Source organism: Epinephelus lanceolatus, chromosome 17, assembly GCF_041903045.1.
Source record: "Epinephelus lanceolatus isolate andai-2023 chromosome 17, ASM4190304v1, whole genome shotgun sequence".
Taxonomy (NCBI): Eukaryota; Metazoa; Chordata; class Actinopteri; order Perciformes; family Serranidae; genus Epinephelus; species Epinephelus lanceolatus.
In genome coordinates, this window is record NC_135750.1 from 24332778 (window position 1) to 24355820 (window position 23043).

The 23043-nt window shown below is 40.4% G+C and overlaps 1 protein-coding gene across 1 annotated transcript in view; it reads right to left on the minus strand.

Moving 5' to 3' along the window:
* eys (EGF-like photoreceptor maintenance factor) overlaps positions 1–23043 on the minus strand; it is a 218546-nt gene that overhangs the window by 87774 nt on the left and 107729 nt on the right. The window contains exons 28-38 of the mRNA XM_078176251.1: positions 20874–21045; positions 20441–20519; positions 19824–20023; positions 14268–14392; positions 13558–13682; positions 12823–13039; positions 6680–6870; positions 6433–6524; positions 3662–3812; positions 2351–2463; positions 1610–1869 (exon numbers count right to left, since the gene is read on the minus strand). Coding sequence (XP_078032377.1) covers positions 1610–1869; positions 2351–2463; positions 3662–3812; positions 6433–6524; positions 6680–6870; positions 12823–13039; positions 13558–13682; positions 14268–14392; positions 19824–20023; positions 20441–20519; positions 20874–21045 — 1725 coding nt within the window. The remainder of the gene's footprint in view (positions 1–1609; positions 1870–2350; positions 2464–3661; positions 3813–6432; positions 6525–6679; positions 6871–12822; positions 13040–13557; positions 13683–14267; positions 14393–19823; positions 20024–20440; positions 20520–20873; positions 21046–23043) is intronic.

A 23043-nucleotide genomic window follows, 5' to 3' on the forward strand; every position in this document is an offset into this window, starting at 1 on the left:
CAGGTAAGAGACAGGTAAAACTAATATACATACCATATGTAATTAGCTAATAACTAGGCCTGTCATGATCACTACGTTGCAGACTTATTGTGATATATATGGACATGACCTCGATCATTTTGCTGACCTTGATATTGCCCAGTGTTTACATGTGTTTGTTTACATAAGAATGTCCCCAGTATTTCAGCCAATATCACGTCAGAATAAACAGCAGGATTTTCCCGACCATTGTAAGACCCTGTTTTTCTCTCCAGCTCTGCCTACCTGCACTTCAAAGATGACACAGCGTAGCTTACAGGTTGCCTGCAGCTGCACTTTCAGAGTGGAAGAGGCACAGCCCTGATAGTCATTAGCTTGCCTAGCCTTTGCAATGAGCCAAAACATTTGTCGTTTGTAGTTTTACCCTCCAACAATTTCATCCTCCACTTTGTTAATCCACCAGGCCGTCCATCCCCGGGAGCAGACTGCAGCACACCAGGAAACTGCAATGCTCCCAGAGCTTTGCTAAACTTCTTTACTAGTCGCAGAAGGCATTACTAGTTTGGTTATTGGACAAATTTTGTATTATTTCTCAAACTGAGTAATTCTGGGCTACTCCTTTAATTTTATATGTACTTTCTTGTAAATATTAACAGGTGTTCATTACTTTTTTAAAAATATGTTAAATATATTTGGTTGCACTTGCATTATCATGTTGATTAATTCTCATTATATCATTAGCAGGCATAAAATGGTCTCAAAATGACAACTACATTGGCAGGCATACTATTGACATACTGTGTCATCTTTATTAGTAGTGCCTTTCAATCCATGTTGCAGGATTAGTCATATAATGTAGACAGAGTGCAGGGGAGTGAACATGGCTATCATAACACCACATCTGAAATGTCTATCAGGTGTGAGCAGCTTATAAAGCACACAAACAATTAATTTACAACTCCAGTGTTATTGCTGTTATCACTGACAGAGAACGAATACAACAGCAAAATACAGGTTGCTGTTTTCTACGCTGTCAGAGCAAATCATGCACGGCAACAGAGGTAGAAAAGGACGTCAGCAACTACATCACGGGTGCACTGAGGAGAAACCAGTAAAGGGAAAAACTCCTTAGTATGTGTGTCTGGTGCTGCTGTCTCCTTAGTATTAGTGTCGGAGCGGTTGGTACAAAATAAATATTTTTGGTGGGGACAGGGGTGAGAGCTTTGGCTGAATGTTGAGCAAGTGCTGCAAGGTCGTGTTCTCATTCTCAATGAGCATTGGAGGTGAACATGGACACACAGCGGTGGTTCAAGCTGCTTGTATGGATCTTTCATTTCATTAATCATATCTTGAATAATTCACGTCGCTCAAAATTCCTAATGCAGCTGAGTCTATTCTCCCTCATAGGGAAACCTATTAGCCAAAGAGGCTCAGCATATATTAAGCAACATAATTTGTTGGCTGGCTCTTCATGATACTCTATGGACTACTATGGAATACTCTAAGGTCACAGTACAGTTGGTTTTTAAGCTTTTTACTGTGTGTGTGTGTGTGTGTGTGTGTGTGTGTATATGTGTAGCATGTATAAAAACTGTGAAATACTGTCAGCTACAAACATGCCCAAGCCTACCTTTCTCACAAAAAGTTCCAGTAAAATGAAGCGGGCAGTGACAGGAAGGCAGAGCTCCAGCAGGCAGCTGCTGCTGATGACATGTTCCTCCATTGCGGCAAAGACCGTCACGGCAAACTTGAGGTTCATGCAGAGGATGTTTTGGTGTTTGTGTGGGAGCTGCCATTGTTGTTGTTGTGTTTGCTGTGTCAAGGTTGGTTGATTGAGTTGTCAGACTTGAAGAACTTGCTGCGGAGGCTTCTGTGGCATACAAAGTATCCCTGCAAAATCGGGCAAAAGTTTTAGTGGTTTAAGTGGGCAAAAATCCAATTTAACATTAGAATTATTTGCTTTTAAGGCTCAAGATATGAACTACATTCCTGTGCAGATATTGTACCCATTAAACGAGAGGTAAAGTGCAGTCATTTACAAGGTAGACAGATTTTTGACTGCAATCCCAGGCAGAGAGGAAAACTCCAGTGTTATTTATCACAATAAGTGGTCAGATTTTCCGCACTGCATCTGATAAAGCAAAATGTGACTACTGGTGCCAGTGGTATACTTAATTATCTAACTATCAAAATGTTAACACACAAGTGCATTAATGTGTTAAAGGGATTTTTTTTTCTGTCTGAGCCAGGAAAGCAAAAAAAAAACAAAAAACATGGTTTTCTAACAAAAAACAAATGCTGGGTGAAAATTAAATTAAAAGAAGAGATGAAGCCACTGATTTTTTTTTTTTTTTTTTTTTCAGAAACTTACCTGCATCGGTCTGTGTTGCTGCCGCCAATGGCGTCAGACGTGTAAAAGCTCCTCAGTTTGTTCATTTCAATTATTTCAATGCAGCCAGTATAGTTGTGGAAAGGTTTCGCTCTCTATGGAAAAAAAGGAAATATTTTATTCAGACAATTTATTGTTTTTAGCAGTTTTTTTTCCAATCGTTTACAGTTTTTTATTATGTAGTTTACGTAATATATTACATGGGTGTTGTCCTGTAACTGTTAATAATGAATGCCTTTCAGAGCCTTATGATTTCAGCATGGGCCTATCGAGCCCAGGGGACCAAGAGCTCAGGGGGCCTCTAAGCCAGAGCCTCTGCGTGAAGTCTCTGTAATTAACGTTGCATTTCTTGACAAAGGGGCTTGTCAACAACAGAGCCCCGCAAGTCCAAAACATCACTTCACAGATGTCACAAGAAAGAAACCACAGTGTTTTTGTCCCATCAGTTTATCAATATGGGACTTTAAATTTGCTGTGTACTCTTTGCAATTGCAATTTGGACCCTTCAATTCTGTCAACCAAACGTTAATCGACCAGAAAGGTCATTAGTAAGGCATGGTTTTATTGGTCACTTAGTCAGAAAAAACCCAAACAAACATGAAACTCTATTAGGAGCTGCACCTTGTCAAAATAAATCAAAACCTATGTGACTGGACCATGTGGGAATCTAATTTGAAAGGACAGGCACAGGAAGTGGCCACGCACAGCAGTCAGACAGGAGTCACGTTACAAACCAATCACAGCCGACAGATATCTTTCCCTTCTTCTGTAAATATTCAGTCTGATAAATACAGAAAGGTTGATCATGTTAGTGCAGGGCTACCCAGAGCTTTACATCTGTCCCACAGATGACAGTCCTACACACCTATAAACAGCACCTGGAAGAAGATCAGCTCTGCACTCAGGGCTTCAGGTACATAGGCGGTTATTCCATAGGCTAGTTGATAACATGTCGGGCAGGAAATCCAAAGTGTGGGATCATTTTGAGAAGGTGAAGGATGAATCCAAGGTGATATGTAAACTCATCTTCATTGGTCGACTACAAACATGACGCATCATCTGAAACATGTAAGTAGCTACATACCCATTAGCCACTTAGCACAACCATTACTGGTCCTAAATGATGACTACTGGTCGACTAGGAAAATTCTTAGCCAGGGCAGCCCTAGTGGGGAGAAACAACAGCATGTTGCACCTGCCCCCTGGGGGGTAAGAGGGCTTTTTACGTGTCCACTGTGTCATAATCCACCTATGTATTTCAGTGAGAAACCACACAGTACTTTAAAGTCTTACCTCATTGGGTTGATATTGTTGTGGCAGACCGCCTGTGAAGACGTGGTTCGTTCTCTGTATCATGTGTCCCAGCCAGTAATTACTTGCTGTACTTTTGATTTTCTTATGACCAGAGAGAGTAAGCTCTGCCTCACATGGGGTCAGGTGTTGTCTATGAAAGGATATGAAAATGCCATTTCAAATGTACAGCAAGCATAGATTGTTGCACTAAATTAACTGGTTTTGACATGTTATTTGGTGCTACGAGAAAAGTTGAACTGTCAGGGTCTTTGACTTATCGTTTTCACATAATCAGATATCTCTGTTCTCTCTCTTTTTAGAAACTTGAAAGACCGAAATCTAAAGAATGTTTTTTTTTTACTGTATCCGTGCAAGTTCCTACAAAAGACTGAACTTTTGTGGCCTTGATAACAAAATAATTGAGTCCTTTACAAGTAATCAAGTTTCAGCTGACATTATGACTCGTGTGACACCACAGATACAAAAAGATCTCACGCAAGACCTTGATAATAAGAGAAACATTTTCTATGGCTTTAAAAGAAAAGCCTTTTTTAAACTCTAAGAACAGGATAAATGCCTCGGAGATGAATTGCTGCAAGAGAGATCGGCAATTCCTCATCTGAGAAGAGTGAAATACAGAAGATATAAAACTGTGGTCAGCGCATGTAAATGTTTTGTTTGCTCTGTTGATACTGTACATTTCAAGCTTATCTGTGTGTACCCCTCCACCATTTATTTTAATTACTGCCTTGAATTCATTGATCACAATCCCTTTTTGAGGTGTGACTACTGACCTCCATTTTGTTTTCTCCACACGCCTTCACCCAACTATTTTGGACCCACCCCACAGCCATTCATAGATTTCAAAAACCAATTCTCCACTTTGAAACAACAGGGGAGAGCAGATAATTACCTAAGTGCAGATTCTGGACTAACCATCTGCAGCTTGAGGGTACTTAGGCCACGCATGCACAGTCTCCTCTCCAGTGTCTCCTGACACCTCTTGTTCCCATAGTGGAAGTAAGGGGGTCCACGAAGCAATCTAGTCTGATTTGTTAAGCCTGTACTTTGCAGGCTGTTGCATATGCCGGCTAAACACTCGGGGCAGTAACTCCGAGCTGCATAAGTCCTTCCTCTAGAGCCAGCGTGGAGAAGCGGTTAATTTAGAAGCAGTCTGCCAGAGCGGCCTGGCCAGCAGCCAGAGGGCACTGTGCTCACTGTCCTTGAGAAGTCAGCCCCACTGGGTTTCTATTTAACATATTGAAAAGCGTCTTTGACGGGAAGATATATTAAAAGTCTATAATGAGTTAGGCGGTGACGTTGAGGATGGCCATGGCGTTGTAGCTCTGGGTCAAATCAGACAAAGATGAACGGACTCGGCCGTCAGACAATTACAAAGAATTTGCTTTGTGACACCAGGAACCATTTTTCCACACTCCCAACCCTCTAGTTATGACAGCTCTCTTTCTTGCCATGTCTCCAAGGGGTTGGTACAGAACATTATGATTGATTCATACTGCTGTTGTATTTTTATTGCAGGAAAAAAAAACAGGGGTGGGGCCTTGCAGTGCCTCAAACCTGATAGGCCTTTCTCGCTGCACTTGCATATTTAGGGCAGTGCAGCCTTCTGCCAAGAAACATGAGGCAACCTTCCCACTCAGCTTTGTTTCCACAGGAGACGATTTGCTCACCTTTGGCACAGTACACTCATAATCACCTTCACTACCTTATCACCTTTTATCTGTGTTGATCTCTTTTAAAACCTCATATTCAGAAAACCTTACACATTTCTTTCCAAGTCTTCTAAGCAGTCTTTGTGCTTTTTAAATAATTAGCTTTGCTCAAACAGAACAGCTAAAATAATGATGAAATGGCCTCTTCGCAACGTGGAATAAAGTCTCTATACTCCCTCCTAAAATGCAAAGTAAACTGATTTGATATGAGAGGAACATTAGCCACTTTGTCTCAGCTTCCAGCTCATACATAATAAACTTTGTGTCTTGAAACTGAACCGCAATCTTTCTCGTGTCAGAATATAATGGAGAGGGCTGGCAGCAAGATTGCACATGGGCTTAGGAACAATATAACTAAAGGGGCCACAGCCTCACTTTAAATCATTTAAACATTGATTTTGTGCTCGGCTCTTGCTTGTTAATCTTTTCGTAATGAAAAACTGCAAATGAAGACTTTAGAACAGCCAATAAAACATGGTCAGTGATCACTAATGCATTTTAATAGGCACATTCTGACGTTTGCTTTAGTTCTTTAAAATGTAAGCCCATTTGCTCATTCGTAATAACATCTACATTCTCAGTCGGGTGATTCCTGCCAATTATATAGCTTCCCTCGGTATTAGTTACAGTCCTTTTCTATAAAAAAAAAGTCTCCCACACTTGAAATGAGTGGATAACTACGGATCAAGTTAATACCACCCGAGGTGCTAACACTGGTTGAACAAAATTTGTATATTACTAAGACCTTCTGTAAGTAGCTTATCGTGAATGTGCTTCTTTTTTCTCAACAGAAAATATATTCTCGCCTGGAGCAAGTACATAACACACTGCACCCGTGTTGATGTCTTTGTTAATACAACCTGCAAATTAAAAGCTGTAAAATGAAATTATAACCCATTAATATCATGTTTTTTTCTCACACTGCAGCAGCTTTTCTTTTTTCTTTTACAGGCAAACTAAATATGAGTTCCCCACAACACAGATGTGAATGTTTACACCCAGATTCAAAAGGTTAATTAAACACAGCAACGAATATACCTAATATTCACAATGTGAACCGTGCCATCATCGACAGGGATTAATGTGCTGATCCGCGTCACCTCTTCCTCTTCGTTACAGCAAAAGGCAAACTGAAACATTCAGGAGAGAGTTTTAAACACGTTTATTTCATGTTGCTGCTATGATCTGTTTTCTGTTAATTAGCTGTCTTTTGCGGGCAAACAAAATCAGTGTAGTGGTGGCTACAACTAATCATGCCCAACAGCTATATAACTTGAGTTTTTACCTGCAGGCATCCGTCCAGGACAAAGAGTTTCATGAAAAAGAAATCACCATTGGCAGGTCCTTGGTCCACATAAAGTATAGTTCCCTGGGCCACTCCAGTCTGAAATCTCACAGTAATGTTGTTGAGTGCGCTGAGGTCAATACCCTCAAACTCCAGGTATGAATTCCCAAAGTACTGAACGTAGCTTGAATCTGGGAAATAAAAAAAATATAGAAAGCTGAAATTGGGGGGTGGGAAAGGGTAAGCAAAAGCAAGACACACTGCAGTTTATGCATCTTTACTGTCAATTCTGCTGAGATTCTCTATTGATCCCTGAAAGAAGAATTCAACTTTTCACTCTCTTCCTCCACAGGGAGGTCGGTGCACAGGGTGAGATACAGAGCAGCAGCCTCAGAATTATTACAGAGTTTGGCTGAGGACATCTCAGCAGGGGCAGATGCTTGCTGCCACTGGAGGTTTACACATGTTTCTGGTTTTGTTACACACACACACACACACACACACACACACACACACACACACACACACACATACACACACACTAACTGTACTGTATGTTGCTGCATTAAATGTAAATGCGACCTGTATCCGTCAAATAACCTTGGCAGCATGGATGGAATACAGCTTAAAGAGACTAATGCACAGCAGAGGCGATTTAGTGTGGGAAGGCAAAAAGTAGATAATTATTATTTTGAAAGCTGAAAAGGCTTTAAGTGCTCTTGGTAGCTTCACAGTTCTTTTTTTCCTTTTGCTCACTGGACAGGCATACTGTAAATAGTCTTATTTGCCAAAAAGCTGTGAAGCATGCAAATGGCACTATATTAGGCGAGAGAGGAGTCTTGGCTGAAATGAACATATTCATACAAGTTTATTACATGCCTCATTTTATAGTGGAATAACTTGGCTTATATCATCCATGAGAATGGGCAATTATGGGATATTTCAGTAAAAGTTCCACTGCCCGCAAGCTTATTGGGGGTAGTGACGCAGGCAAACTTAAAAGACTGACTCAGACTGCAATTGGAGGCAAGCATTAGGGGTGCTCATGCTCAATATATTTCTCATTTGAAGGAAGAAGTGCAATTTGTTGCAGAAAAGTCAAACCGGGAGCCTGTTAAAATGAAAAGCATTCCTCGATGCACCTGTCTCATGCTCTGTCTGTTCTTATCTGAGAGAGAGAAAAAAAAATCATTACACTAGAGAAATCAGCAAAGCCCCTTTAAAGTTGTTGCCATGATTAATCGGGCAGCTGCGAGAGAGACCTTTATCAATATTTGTTACGCGTCAAGTCCTAATAGGCTAGACCCCCTTTGATCTGACAGTGGGCCCCTCAGGGCGTTTGGCAAACAAGCTAAGCTAAATACCGCCATTTTCTCTGGAGAGCAATATGACCAACACCCCGAGGAAAATCCCCTGACAAAAAGGGAAAAAAAAGTGAGAATTATGAGGTGCAGACCTACTGTGATCTGTGAATTAATGAGGATAAATGCACGCAGCAACAATGCTGTGCTGTCTTCTGCCTCACTCCTGACAATGGGGTTTGCCAATGCTGATGATGGAAAATTACCCCTCAGAGACAAAGCTATTCATTAATTTTAAAGCCTTGTTTAGTCTGATGTAGTCTTTGATGCAGTCTGAGGCTGCTGCCAGGAGGCAGTATCATACCTCATTAGCAGTTAGCTTCAGTCTCTCCTTCAAAGGTCTCCTGTTTTTACCGCTACCTTACATTCTCACACCGGATTTTTTATCCACGTCGGGCTGAATCTAAATTGTAAATGTGTACAATTTAAACTCTATCTTAATTTCTTCCCCCGCTTTCAATATCTTGTTTTGTGCAGTACCAGTTTTCACTGCGTTTATAATCACCGTAAAAAAAAGAGATAAAGCTGACCAAGGAGTTTGTCACTCACTGCTGTACTCCCTTCAAAAGCTTTTCTACTTTCAATAGGGAGAGAAAAAAGACATCTCTGTGGGGAGATAAATCTTTCAGATCAGATTTAATTAGGGCCAGTCTTAATACATGTCCATAAAAGAGGTGAGAAAATTGATATGAGTCATATTTAATGTAACTTAGAGAGGTGGAGCGCAGTGTCGCAGCCCAGACTGCACGCGGGTGTCAGACAGGTTAAAGCACAAGATATTCCACTAGGAAAATATATTTGGAGAAACAGGAACTTAAGATCAATTAATATGAGGGTAGACTTAGGGCGGCGAGATTTAATTGATATAGACTTAATGTCCCATTTATTTAAAAAAAAGGCAGGACGTAAGCCCTGTTCCATTCCTGATTTATTGGGCAAGGTAATAGACTGACTGATTGAACTTGTCACAGGACAGAGATAAAATACTGCTGAGGACCATTCTTAGACCTGTGCAATTTCAGAGCCCTGAGGGAAGGCAAAAGGTCATTCTGTACTGTACCTAAAAACTGGCAGAATATGTCTTATATATTCAAGACATGTAATGTAAGGAGATTTAGCTGAATATCATTATGCCACTGACATACACGGAGGGATAAAATCCTAAATATAATATGGCTTCCTTTCAAATCTGTTGTCTTATTACATCTTTGTTGTCTAGTTTTAAAAATAACTGATTAAATGACTCCAACGCACCGTCACTGACAGCTACTGTACAGGAGCACAGAGGCCACAAACTGCAGCTGAAGTGACAAATTTAGACGCTCCTTCATCTAGAGGAGCCTTTTCCTCATAAATATTCACACCATGCGGACGTCATCATGACTCACCAGAAAAGTTGTGTCGTTGAATTTATCAAAACGGTTACAGGCACTGCTAACAGGATCATAAACAAACATGCTTACATGAATCAGGGCCACGCAGAACAAACACGTGCATGTTCAACTGAAGGTCAACAAGGTCGACTGCCCCCGGGACACGGACCCTCTGGCTAACCCCTTACTCATCAAGTTGATTTTGAGGAGCTTAAGTAATTTCATTTCTGCTACACGTGGCAGCAACAGATAACGGCTTCACCTGTGCCGTGGTGATCACTCCGAGGAAAGTCAACCAAATCGTGGCTTAGCTGCGGTAAGCCTCCCTCCACCAGCAGTGTCCTCTCTAGATTCCCATCAGCTCTTATATTGTAGAGCTAAAATACTGTGAAGCTCAGCACTGAATGTACAGTGATGGGGGAAAAAAACCCCAGAAGACAATCGTCTTAATCAGTGGAATAAGGTTTCTTTCTTGTAGCTACTAGTTTTGCTGAATTTATTTGTCACATTAAAATTAAGATAAAAAGGTTTACATGTTCCTTAGGTGTTAGCCAGAAATCCCCTACTGTCGATGTACCATATTAACTGGCCCCTCTATGTTTAAATTCCCATTGACTTGCTGTATTTCAAAGGTTGTGGAGCAGTCTTAGGTTTAAAGGAGCACTGTCTGAGTCTATTTCAAGCAGCACCAAGGGCACTGCATGCGTTTAGATGGTGACCTAGTTAGATAAACTCATGAGTTTCTGGGTCCTCTTACTTTAAAACTTATTTACTTTGATTATGCACTTATACATAAAAGACTAAAGAGATGTTTCAGTGTGTAGACGCCCAGGTTTGTTTATCTTTACCAGTGTCCTGTGTGTACGTTTAACCCTCTCGAATCTGATGCTGGATGAGGGCTGGATCAGGTGCAGCGGCGAGGACTCCATTATGTTTGGCCCACAGTGATTTTCAGAGTGTCTCACTGAATTGGTTCAAGCTCGTCTGTGTTCAATAGGTCTGTTTTACAGCTCTGTGAACAGTTTCAAAGGTAGGCAGACCTCATCTGTCAAAGAGTAACAATCTGCCCAGTGCTCCGGATTCCTCTTCTCACATAGATGACTGAATCCAATACCAATAACGTATTACATATTGTGTTCTGTGTCTTCATTTGAGTGTTAAAGGATATAGTGCCAAATAATGATTGGATTTACCACTGTTTCAAATTATTATCCTCAAATAGAAATAGAAAACGCACTTTAGTGGCCGATACAAAAGTAGATTTTAAACAGGGTTTTTTTCTTCTGTCACTGCAGCTGCACAAACTGCAACAATCTCTCAATCAAACCTAATAAATCATCGCCTGCTATGCTCCCAAGGCTCTAAAATCACATTTGGAGTACCAGCTCAGTGGGAGTCTCCTCTCATTCGAAACTGGCAAACCTTCTGCAGTAAAAATGTTTGGTGGGAAGGACGAGGGAAGGATAGCTTTGTAATTTGTCAAAAACAGAAAAAAAGAATCCCTGGACCACCTTCGGTACAAACTGATTGGTGTAATGGCTTATCAGCTTTAATTACTTAGCGTCACTTTCTTGCACGCAAAATGTGAATGGGAGTAATAACATAGTAATGGGAGCTATGACTTGATTGAGAAATACAGAATGATTCCCTCTCCAGAAACCATGAGTCAGTGCTTTCTTTTACAATATAAAAAATATGATTCATAAACATATAGATTTAAAGTTTACAAGAAAGTTCACATAAGAAGTATGTCGAAGCATCCTGAACACACAAACAAGTTCAAAAATGAGAAGTCAATTTGAACCCAAGTGATATCAAAACTTCTTAACTGTATGCAGAAAGTTTATATGTCTTTCACAATTAGGAGCTGAAATAAACTGCATGTGAGTCCGTTTAAAAGAGAGGATGTGGATACTGCAGCATACTGTATATACCCAGCGATGGATCTTTTACTAGGGCTGGGTATCGGTACTCGATACCAAAATAACCCAGTGTCAACCTGCAGTTGGTCCCTTTAGTACCCAGGTCTAGAAACAAATGACTACTTGCATGGTTTTGCTCGCAGGCAATCATCGCAAGTGCTCTTTGATTGAGTGCAACATGTGACTGGCCCACTAACAGGGCAGCTACAACCCATACAGTCTGTGGTGTGGTGGAGTTGTCACCTAAACATTCAAATGTATAGCTTTATCACACGCCTGTGGTATCTGGTGGCATTTTACGCAAGTGAATGCTTCCATCTACAGGATTAAAAAAAAAAAGGTAGCCAATGACGTACTCTATTGGTATTGGTATCACTTCAAGGGTACTGATATTGGTACTAGTATTCTAATTTTCTAAACAACACCCAGCCCTATCCTTTACTTTCTTGAACGCAGCAATACAACAGTGTGACATACTTATTTACAAGTAAAAGTGACTGCTTATCCTGTTAGGAGCCACTGGGGGGCGAAAGCCTATCCCAGTGGACATTGGGCAAGAGGCGGGTTACGCCCTGGACAGGTTACCAGACCATCACAGGGCTGACCCATAGAGTCAGACAACCATTCACACTCATGCTGACATGGGGAGAACATGCAAACTCCGCACAGAAGGACTCCTCCATTCCGGGGTTCAAGCCCCCCACCCCAGGTTAGAACTAGGAACCCTGCTCCTTTGAGGCGACAAAGTTAACCACTGCACCACTGTGCCGCCCGCATTCAAAAACATATTTAAGTATAGGTACTATTAGGGAAATATACAGTAGTATCCAATAAAAAAATACAAATACATGTGAAATTATTATATATTATATCATTTTATTGTTATTACTGATGTATAAAAATGTGCAGTTGAAGTGATTTGTCAAGTTGAACGAGGTGAAGCTGGTTTATCTTTGTATACATTTAGTTACACACAGTTAGTTTAGGCCAGTGTTTTCTGACCATGAGGGTTAGCTGCCTCAAAGGGGTCACAACAGAAAGTGCAGGGGTCATGAGATGATGAATGGCTTGGGAAAGATTCAAAAAACAAGTTCTGCTGCAGAAGTACATTTTTATTTTTCTGACTTTTTGCTTATCTTTTGCTCTTTTTTTGTGAAATATTGGATAGTTTTACCTTTTTTTGGCTTTAAGGAGTTATTTGGATAAAACCATGTGAGGGGAAATGTCTCTGTGGGTAAAGTGCTGACGATAAAGTTCTCATATCTACAATGTGATACAGCTTTTTTGTCAGGAGTCATGGGTCAAAAATATTAATAACTTCTGCTTTGTTTTTTAGCAGTGTATTGTATTTTATAAGCTTACACCATGTTTTTTAATGTAAAATCTTAATCTGAGATGTAACTAGTAATTACAGCAGTCAGGTAAATGTGGTGCAGTAAATCTTTAAAGTGGCTTAAAATGGATATTCTAGACTGTGTGCTGCATACCTGTGGATTTCTCAACTGTTACTGGTGCCGGGCTGAGTGTTGGAGTTGGCACCCTGGGTGTGGAGCCGCGAGTGGTGTTCTTGACTACAGTCACCAAGGGAACAGCATCCGTAACAGGAGGAAGGCAGCTGACCTTGTTGATGCCATCTACACAGGAAAATGCTTCTGGACATGGACTCAACAGGCAATCATCATAGTTGTGCTCGCAGTTCCTCCCCTGTGTATGGAAAATAAACAGCCTTCAGATGTGTCCTGTAACTCTGCGCTGCGATGCTAAATGGGATATAATGTTTACAGCTTGAATAATTAAGTGTGCATTAAGTAGGGGACATGGCATTATGTAACAAAAACAAGGCTTTTTTTTAACTTAAAATGCAAGGTAGTATCTGTTTATTGACATTTTATATTTACATTATTTTCATTTTAATGTGCAATATTAACATAAACAATATGTAGATTTTTCCTAAGCCAGTTTTTGAAGTGTAAACTGTTTATGTAAAGTGGAATAGAAGAAAAAAAATGTCTCATGTTGTCTGTTATCTGAACAAAAAGGCATCTAATAGATTAGAATAAATAAATAATCATCAGGAAAAATGATAATGAAACACTTGAAACAGTCGAGTTAATGAGTGCCAAAACGTGACTGAAGAGCTGAGGCTGCAGGAGGCTAAAGGTTAATATTTAAAAAAAAAAAAAAAGAGTGGAGGAGATGGGGAATAAGGTGGGGAGCCTTACCACAAATCCAGGACGACAGAAACAGGTGTAGCCATAGCCCGGATCATTCTGGATGCATATCCCCTGGTTGCAGGGCTGTGGAAGGCACTCATTAATGTCATCCTCACAGTGAAGGCCTGTCCAACCTGCCAGGAACAAAAGCCCACAGAGTGCCGTGGTGAGCCCAGGCTCTCCCACTTCCACCCTCTGAAGTGAATATCAATCAGATTCTCCTACATTGATTTGCTTCTTTTTGGGTTCACACACATACAAAGACAAGAAAAGGCTTTCACTAAAGAGTAAGATGCCACATACATTTTAATGAGCCCGGCTCGTATCGTCTTTTTATCACTGTCTTTTTTAGTACTGTATGACTACAAATTTCTCCCTGGAGAAAAGTGGATGACTTTTGAACGGCTTTGAGGCACAGACGCTATGTAGGCAATATGGTGACCTTTGGCAACACTTTATGTGGCCCCTTTCAAACCAATATGGGCGGTCTATAAGTATCAGTATGGTTTACATATGGTAAACTGTACTCTAGCACATCTGGGGCACAGTGAAGTGCTCCTGTTCACTCAAAAGCTGTCTTGCCATCTGAGCTGTCTTAGTGATCTTGCTCATAAGCCACAAAGGTTTCCCTGTAACAGGTCCGATAAAGGAAAAAAATGGCTTTGTTTGCCTTGTTTCAAAGTAAATTGAGAAACTCACAGGATGTCTGAGTGACTCACCTGACCTGCAGTGGCAGACGTAGCTATTAATAAGATCTTGGCAAATGGCACCGTTGTGGCAGGGAGCTGAGCAACATTCGTTAACATCCACTTCACAGAAATCCCCCATGAAACCTGGTGGACAGCTAAGAAAACATATCATACTTTCAAACTGTGAGGCTGTCTCGCAGCGCTGTCACTTTCTTCTTGTGGGCCTGACACGCTGCCTCTGTAAGAACTGCTTGTTTTCATTATTTATCAAAACAGCTTTTTCTAGTCAGTTGTTGCTTCTTATTTCAGAGAACATTATGTAAAGCCACTTTTTTTGGGAATCTTGAGAGACACTGAAGTGGAATCAGTAAAGCAGGCAAACTAATGACTGGGTTTAATTCAAAGTGATCATTTTTAGACTTAATTTAAAGGTATGTTATGAAGCAGTGGTTCCCAACTGGTCAGTCTGGGGGTCCAGATTTCTCCTTAGGGTGCTTTCAGACCTTGAGTTTGCTTTCTTTGGTCTGAATCAGGGACCGATTTTGTTACAAAATTGCATAATTGCCAAGAGTTGGTTGGTGTTCTCACGGCAGCATTTAAAAGCAGACCAACTTTAAAGGCCGCAAGGTTAAGAAGCGAGAAAGCTGATGTTGATTGGTCAGAATTTCCATGCAGGAAAAATCCACGAAGTAAACAAAACGTTGAAGAAGAGTACTCTTGCAAGATAAATGTGACACTTTCTAATGTCACAATGGAGGGACAACTAGAAAACAATGTTTTGATGCATTGGATGTGCTGAATGAGCATATTAAGGCAGTACATGATTATTGATCCACCAGGACTGTAACATGCTCATGTTTAACCCAAACAACTCGTAATGTGACTGTAGTTGGTTCGGATTGAGGTTGGAACACGTTCTCACCACAAACAAACCGCACCAGAATTTATTTGTAACCAGACTGACACCACCTCTTCAACAAGGTCACCATCCGGTTGTTTTGGTGCGATTGGTGTGCTCACACCTGCCCAAAACAAATCGCACTTAGGGGGCAAACTAACATGAGTTCAATTAAACCGAACCAAGCAGGGCAGGTTTGAAAGCACCTGTAGTCATTGGTTTGAGATCGCACAGTTGCATTTGGCCATGTTGAAGAGCTAGTTTGTCATCTTTGTCAAGTAGGTGTCGGCTAGTGACTCACTCTACAGCAAAAAACAGCACTTCAAAATAAAAGCTCTGTGCTGGAATTTATTGTTCCTAAAAATAAGGTGTGCTGTTTTTACAAACTTGACACATTTGCGAATCACTGGCAGTCCATTCAGATTGGGCCCAAGACGCACTTTTGGACCGCGACCCACCAGTTGGGAACCATTGTTATGAGGTATTGTCAGTTACTGTTTTAACAACCAAGATTCCCTCAACTGCTTTTCATCTCACTGTACTTGCATTTTTTCAGCGCTGTGTCTCTTGGATGCTTGCTGCTTACGATCTGGCACCTGGTCGCTACCTTTAAATAAGCCTCAACCTTAGCTGGGCGCTGTGGGGGCACACACCCATAAACATCTCTAACACAGAAAATAAGAAAATACAGGCAGAGGGTAGAGTTTCTGCAGAAAACTACAGCGCCACACACTTTTAGTGGGTCGTACATGATGATTGACAGGAATTGCTTTCATATGAATCTCTGGATTGTTTTTAAGGAAAATCCTGCATAGTATATCCTTAAGAAAAGACACTACTTTTAATTAATGTATTATTTCAAGCCCTGTATATATTCGTATAATTAATCTGTGGGGACTTACAAAACATTTGTTGTCTATATTAATGTAATATTTTACAATTCTCTATGCCTACAGAGTAGTAACCTACTTTCTGTTGAACTCAACAGCATCTATCCCTCATACTGTATCTTTATAACTGTCAAGGTTGTTTGATTTGTATTTTCTCCTCGCTTTCATTGCACTATACTATATCTGAACAACTCAAAGTCTGCACATCTAAAAAAGGAACAGCAATGCATTCGTCAAACTTGCACATTGTCAGCTAAAGTTTCATAATAAATCCAACAATGAATCCACGAATAAACAGTCACACCCATGACAAAGTACTTTGGAGGTCTGGCACTGGATATTTTCAAACCACCTGAACGAGAAAGAACACTGTTAACAGATGATGCTACCAAAGGACTGCTCTCAGAATAAGGGCCCTGCTTGTTTGTCCACAGTTGGACTACATTATTATGGCCCTCTTTGCCTTTATATCATTACTGCTAATCAATTTCTTTAACAAAACCTGGCCCAGCATTGTTAAGCATACCAGACACTACCTAGAAAAAACTCACTGCTGAAAACTTGAGTTCAGTTCACAGATCACAAACTTGAAATTAGAGGCCTTATTTAAGTGGAAGATAAAACATAATGGATTGATTCAGCAGTGCATAAAATCCACAGGTAAACAAAGTGAGTATATTTAGGTGTGGTAATGGCTTTCTGTTGTGGAGCTGGTGATTTGCAGAGGATAAGCTACACCTTGAGCAAAGAGAGGTGCCACTCGATTCTGCAGATGTCATCCCCGCTGGCTCTAAGTTTTGTAGAAGAGCAGTCATTTTCCAGATGGACAATGAGCCTGATCATGCATCAAAGCTACCTGAGGCCAAAGGAGGACCAAGGTCTGCTGACTTGCATGGATTTCCAATTCACAGTCACCAGACCGTAAACTCACTGAACATCTTTGGGGATATCTGACATCAGAAAAGGTGACACAAGCAGAACAATGGGAAAGAAACAATACTGATTCTCAGATTTACCAAAAACAACAGGGTTTTGGACTCGGTAACAACCTCTTGATATTTTCTATGAGGGTAAAATTGCTTGTTGGAAATCTGATTTCTGTTGTAAACTATCTGTGAGGCAGAGTTGATTTAATCATGCAACACTACAACATCAGAAAATGGGCGAAGGGTTTCATGTGTAACCTCTTGGCTGACCACCACAGAAAATGAAGTGGGTTTTGAGGCCATTTTCCGCTCTGGTGTAAAATTGAATGTGTACCACTTCACACATAACATGCAGATATAACAACACTGTATTTCATGTATTGTGGATGTGGTCTGGCTAACACACTATTGTATGACTGATTTTACATTTTAGGCCATTAGTCAGTGTACGAGCCGACCAAACCCTCTCCAGTCGAGTGGAAAAAAAAATATGTGGATGTACAAAACATGCCTGCTTCTCAAAGCAACTTTTTAATGTGGTTTTAAAATCAAAGTCTGTGAAATAAATGCAAACAAGAGCATCCTTTAGTAAAAACTAACACTAGACAACAGCTAAATGTGTTTTCCAGTGGTCTAAAATGCTTTTTTTGAACATCAGCATTATACTTTTTAATTGTGTCCATAAATAAACCTCCAATCAATATCAACCTGGTTAAAGCAAATACTGATTATTGATTCTGAATAAGGCCAATAATCAGTTAATAATGCCCTAAAACCACAATATATTTCATTGATGTTCAAATTCAGCAAAAGAATCCTGTGTTCAGGAAAGTGCACACAATGCACAATCATGTTGCAGATCAGCAGGACACTAAAGGACATGTTTGTCCTTAGTGAGCACATTTATCTGTGAATGCACAACATACACTACATTGCCTCCCTGTAATAAATATATATATACACAAATTAGCCTACAATGAAGTAAACATCATAAAAAAATGCTGTGCTGAGGCAGTAGGCAGTCCAATGCATCAATATATTACACAGTAAAGTGCACCAACCTATTTGGGAGCTGCAGCAGTCCAGGATACATTAAATCATGACACTGAGCATATAGCGGCACATCAGCACAAGGTGAGACAATGTAATTAAGTGTAAGGCATCCAGGGAGCGGCTGTGTCAAATCTGCACACACTTACTACATACACCTTGTTTCAGATACACTTTATCACTCAAGGGAGAGCATGTCAGCAATTAAAAAGTAATGATTCACTTGCAACCAACCTGGAGAACTGCTACTGTATGTGAATGCAGAGATACACTCACAGGAATGGTGCATTCTTGGGAGACAAGATGTACTTTTAGTTGGAGAAAAGCAACATTCCTGGCACACTGACACCAACTTTGAGAGGAGAATGCAAATTCAAAAGTGTTTTTCAAATTTTACCACTTCACCTATAATACTTACAACTCCACAATGTTTGGAAGGATTATTTCACCCCCAATGGGGAGGCAAAAGCAAGACAACCCCTCAAAGGGAATGGTTTTACATGTGGTGGCCACAGACAGTTGCTCTCTCCTTATCCTTCCTGACTGATTCTTCTCTAGTTTTGTGTTCTCCTAGTGTCCTTGTCACTACTGGTAGCATGAGGTGGTACCTGCAGCCCAATCAGGTTGCACAGGGAGTCCAGCTCCTCCAGGTTGGCACATCCAGATGTGCAGTCAAAAAGAAGGTTTGCTGTGTCTCCCAGCACAGTCTCAAGAGCATGGAGGAGATACCAGAGACTGGCTGTTATACAAGGAGAGCTGGACAGGGACATAGGAGGGCATCGAACCCAGCAGCAGGACCGGTATCTGCTCCTTTTGTGTGAGGAGGAGCAGGAGCACTGCTAGAGCCCTACAAAATGACCTCCAGCAGGCTACTGGTGTGCATGTTTCTGACCCAACTGTCAGAAACAGACTACATGAGGGTGGCATGAGGGCTCCACTGATAAAACTAGCAATTTTACTTTGCTGAACACGGAAGGTGCCTCCATCAAAAGTTTGTTTGTGTCATTGTGTAAATTTGCTGAATCTTAACTAACCCTTTAAAATACCAAAGTCAACCAATAGCACAAACTAGCTAGCTGAGACCTGACTTCAATTCATCAGGAATTTTCTCCATTTTAGGGAGTCTTTTTTCTTTACTAATTCAGCATAAAACAGGGTGAATAACTGATATACAAATGGTCATTTGGAGGGTAAAGTGCTCCTTTAATTACTCCTGTCAAGCGTTCTAGTCTCACATTGCACATAAGCTACAGTATGCAGTTTATAATGATAATGGCATCACATTTACCACTCACAATTTTTATTAATATCTGAAAAAATCCTTGACTTCAGAAAGAAATAGCCAAAGGGTGGTAAGCTAGTTAGCCAAACTAATAATTACAGCTCATGTTTAAACAGCTAGACACATTGTTTAAAAACTATTCCTTACAATTTTGCCATTGTATTCTCAGTTTTGGAAAAAAGAGAATATCCTCTAGACTCTTAAACTTTTAAATGCCAACTGTCGCTCTTAGTACAATCCCATGTACACCACCCTAGCCTGCAGCGATATCATACACTTGCCAGGCCTGCTGTGCCTTGTTACAGTCGCTTAGCTATGATCAGACAATCGCAGTTCATGGGGAGGGGGTTTAGCAAACAGCCACATAGAAAATCAAACTGTTGCTATGCTTTGTTTGTGAGCCATTAAAGTTTAAATGTCCTGAACTCTGCAGGGCATGTTGTTCCAGTCAACTCATATTACAATGACTCCATCCCAGCACAATCTTCTAGTATCATTACATCAAAATAATAAAAGCCTTTTGGCAGTGGAGAAACTCACCTGCATGTAAAGTTTGATCCCTCACCGTCCAGGCAGGTGGCTCCGTTGAAACATAGCGAGACATTAAATGCAGTATCTTTGCAGACATCTACATCATTCTCGCAAGTTTTCCCGGTGTAACCGTCTTTACAGAAGCACGCGTATTTATCAATGAGATCCACACAGGAGCCTCCATTCATACAGGGACCAGGAGCACAGTCCTGTAACCAAAACGAGACAGGCACTTTACCAATACTACTAAATGTTTTGACATATCCAACTATGAATGCATGTTTTGCGCTTAAAACGGGAATTACAATGACTTTGGTTTAGAATAAATTGTGATAGTTAAAAGCAGATAATGAGATTATCCAATGAACTAACACCTTGTATGCAACTCAATGTTTTATCTCCAGAGTCCGGCACAAGCTGTGGTTTAAATCAATTAGGCATTAGACTAAGCAATTTCTTTTAATCAGGTATTTGTACAATGCTTACATGATCCTGGTAGTTCAATTGACTTATCTTGTAGAAAAATCAATACAGCTAGTGATACTAAAGGCCACGAAAAGATTACAAAATTCTCCTGCTATTCCTCTTCAACACCCAGCAGGTTTATTAAAGTAAGCACAACTCACGTCGATGTTTGTTTCGCATCTGCTCCCCGTCCATCCAGAGTCACAGAGACAGGAGTATGAATATACTCCATCTTTACAGCTGAGAAGGCCACAACAGATGGGGTTAGAACTGATTCATCAGCATTTACACTACTGCATGTAATCAACCAAAACTCATTCACATATGCAGGGTTTTTTTTTTAGCTGTATAGTTCATGCAGAATCCTCAGAGAGAGTCTTTTGAACGATTGAGTATTTCCTCTTCAACGGAATTAATGACTGTAATTTACAGACCACGGAGACAACCTTTAAGTGCATCACATTAGCTCCTTACAACATGTGACATATGTCTCCACTCGCTGTGCTGGCAAGGAGTGTAATTAAAAATAATTCCATGCAATTTTGGCAGTGCACTTGCCGTCTTTCTGTTTTAAATGATGCTGAAAATCTGTACCTCCCATGAAGACAAGGCGCTGACATGCATTCATCAATGTTGCTCTCACAGTGGAGCCCGATGAAGCCATTGGGACACGAGCAGTGGTATTGATCAGGCCCATCAATACATTTCCCACGATTTCGGCATGGGTTTGAAACACACTCATCGATGTTAACTTCACACCATGCCCCTGGGAAATAAAGCATATTTTAGTAAGACATTATTCAACAGCTTAATAAGAGAAAGTTCTGTTTACGAAAACCTCAAACATCTATGCAAGTCTATGCAAATTAAAGAAAACCTAGACATTTAAAGGCTGACTTCTGATGATTCTGCAACGACTCTGCGACTGCGATTTGTATCTCTGGAGACATCACTGCACATGCTCCGGGACATGGTCCCATTTTTACACTGTTTTGTTAGTTTGACAAAGTGAGAGGAATAAAGCACCCTGACTATGTTTACTGCAATGAGGGAATACGCTGACAAAATGCATCAGTGTGCCTCTTTCATATGTTTTTAATAGTATCTGGATTCATTGAAGGTCTGAAGCAGAGATAATCTGCTGTATATGACACTGTGGCTACAAAGACTTGTCAGAGTGAATTCATTGTTTTTATTTCTTTAATAGGATTTGTTGATCATTATAAAAAAAGAAAAAACACCCTTTTATCCTTCAGTGGTAACCATCCAGCTACGTATGGCATTGTCAAGCTATGTAATGATTATCTGCAAAACTGTGTATCCCATTGACAACGTAAACTGCTTTGTCAGCATCATTCCTTATTTTCAATAGATCTAAAGGTTGTGTTTCACCTTCAGGTCACACTACTTCCCTTTTTTTTCTAACATCGGTGTACTTTTTAGATTGTATTGTATATGAAACCTTCACTGTGACTAATTCTGACTCTAAAGCAGAGAAAAATCACACTGTAGTTGTAGCATCTTTATGAAATATGGATGAATTGGGAGCTGCTCAAGGACACATTTTTCTGCACATTTCTCCATCAACAGGATGACCTAGAGTAGTGGTTCCCAACTGGTGGGTTGTGGTCCAAAAGTGGGTCGCGACCATTCTGAAACATGTCAAGTTTGTAAAAGACAAACATATTTTTTTAGTACAGTGAATTTCTGGCACATGTAGCCTTTATTTTGAAGCGCGTTTCCTGCTGTAGAGTGAGTGACTAATGGACAGCAACTTGACAGAGACAGCAAACTAGCTCAACAACATGGCCAAACACAGGTTTGATACTGAATATACTAAACTGTGTGGACCTTGGACTAATGACTAAGGAAATCTGGACCCTGTGACTGGACCAGTTGGGAACCACCGACCTACAGGACCATACTAGCTAATGCTCTAGCCCAGTAACTACACATGCCAAGCATTCTCAACATTATTGTCAGCCAAACCTCACACTGAATAATCATACGTGACGAAAGTCAATGACATGAAAACTATACGAAATGAAAACCACCTTGCAAAGACCTCAAACTTGATGCATCACAATCAACAACTCATCATCTTTACTTTACAATTATCATCTAAGAATGACCTGATTTCAGATTTGTCTGTCAAGAAGTACTGCATGTATTCATAATATTAATATAGCAAATAGCAAATCAATTATAGGGAAGGAATAAGTCATGCTTGATTGTTGTAAAAATGATAAATGTGTGATTTCTCTTAGGCTTACATGGTATTTTTTTAACCTGGACATATTTTCCCATCCTGTTGTGTCTAAGTGACAAATTGGAGCAACAATTTTTTAAAATTGGCCTGATACTGACAGAGAGGGCTGCAACCAAGAGCAGCGAAAAAAGGCTTCAATATAACTTCTTGGGGCATTTGTGCACCATCAATTTACGTCCACAGAAGGTTCTTGTTGGCACTGTCGTCTTGACACAGCAAGTGTCTGACAACATTGTGGAAAGGATCCCTACAGAGACAGACCTTTCTGTCAAACAGTCAGATCCTTTATGTTTAACCAGAAACTACCGAAATCGCTGTGCCTAAACCAACCAGACTCAACTTAAATATACAGCTATCAGTCATACAAAGTCGACAGTAACAAAGTACCCCCAGAAACCATCTCACTTCATCTTGCCACACTTTAAACTATATGCCAGTTGGACGTGAATAGGCTGGCTCTATACACGCTAAAATTACCGTTTATTTAAATGGAGT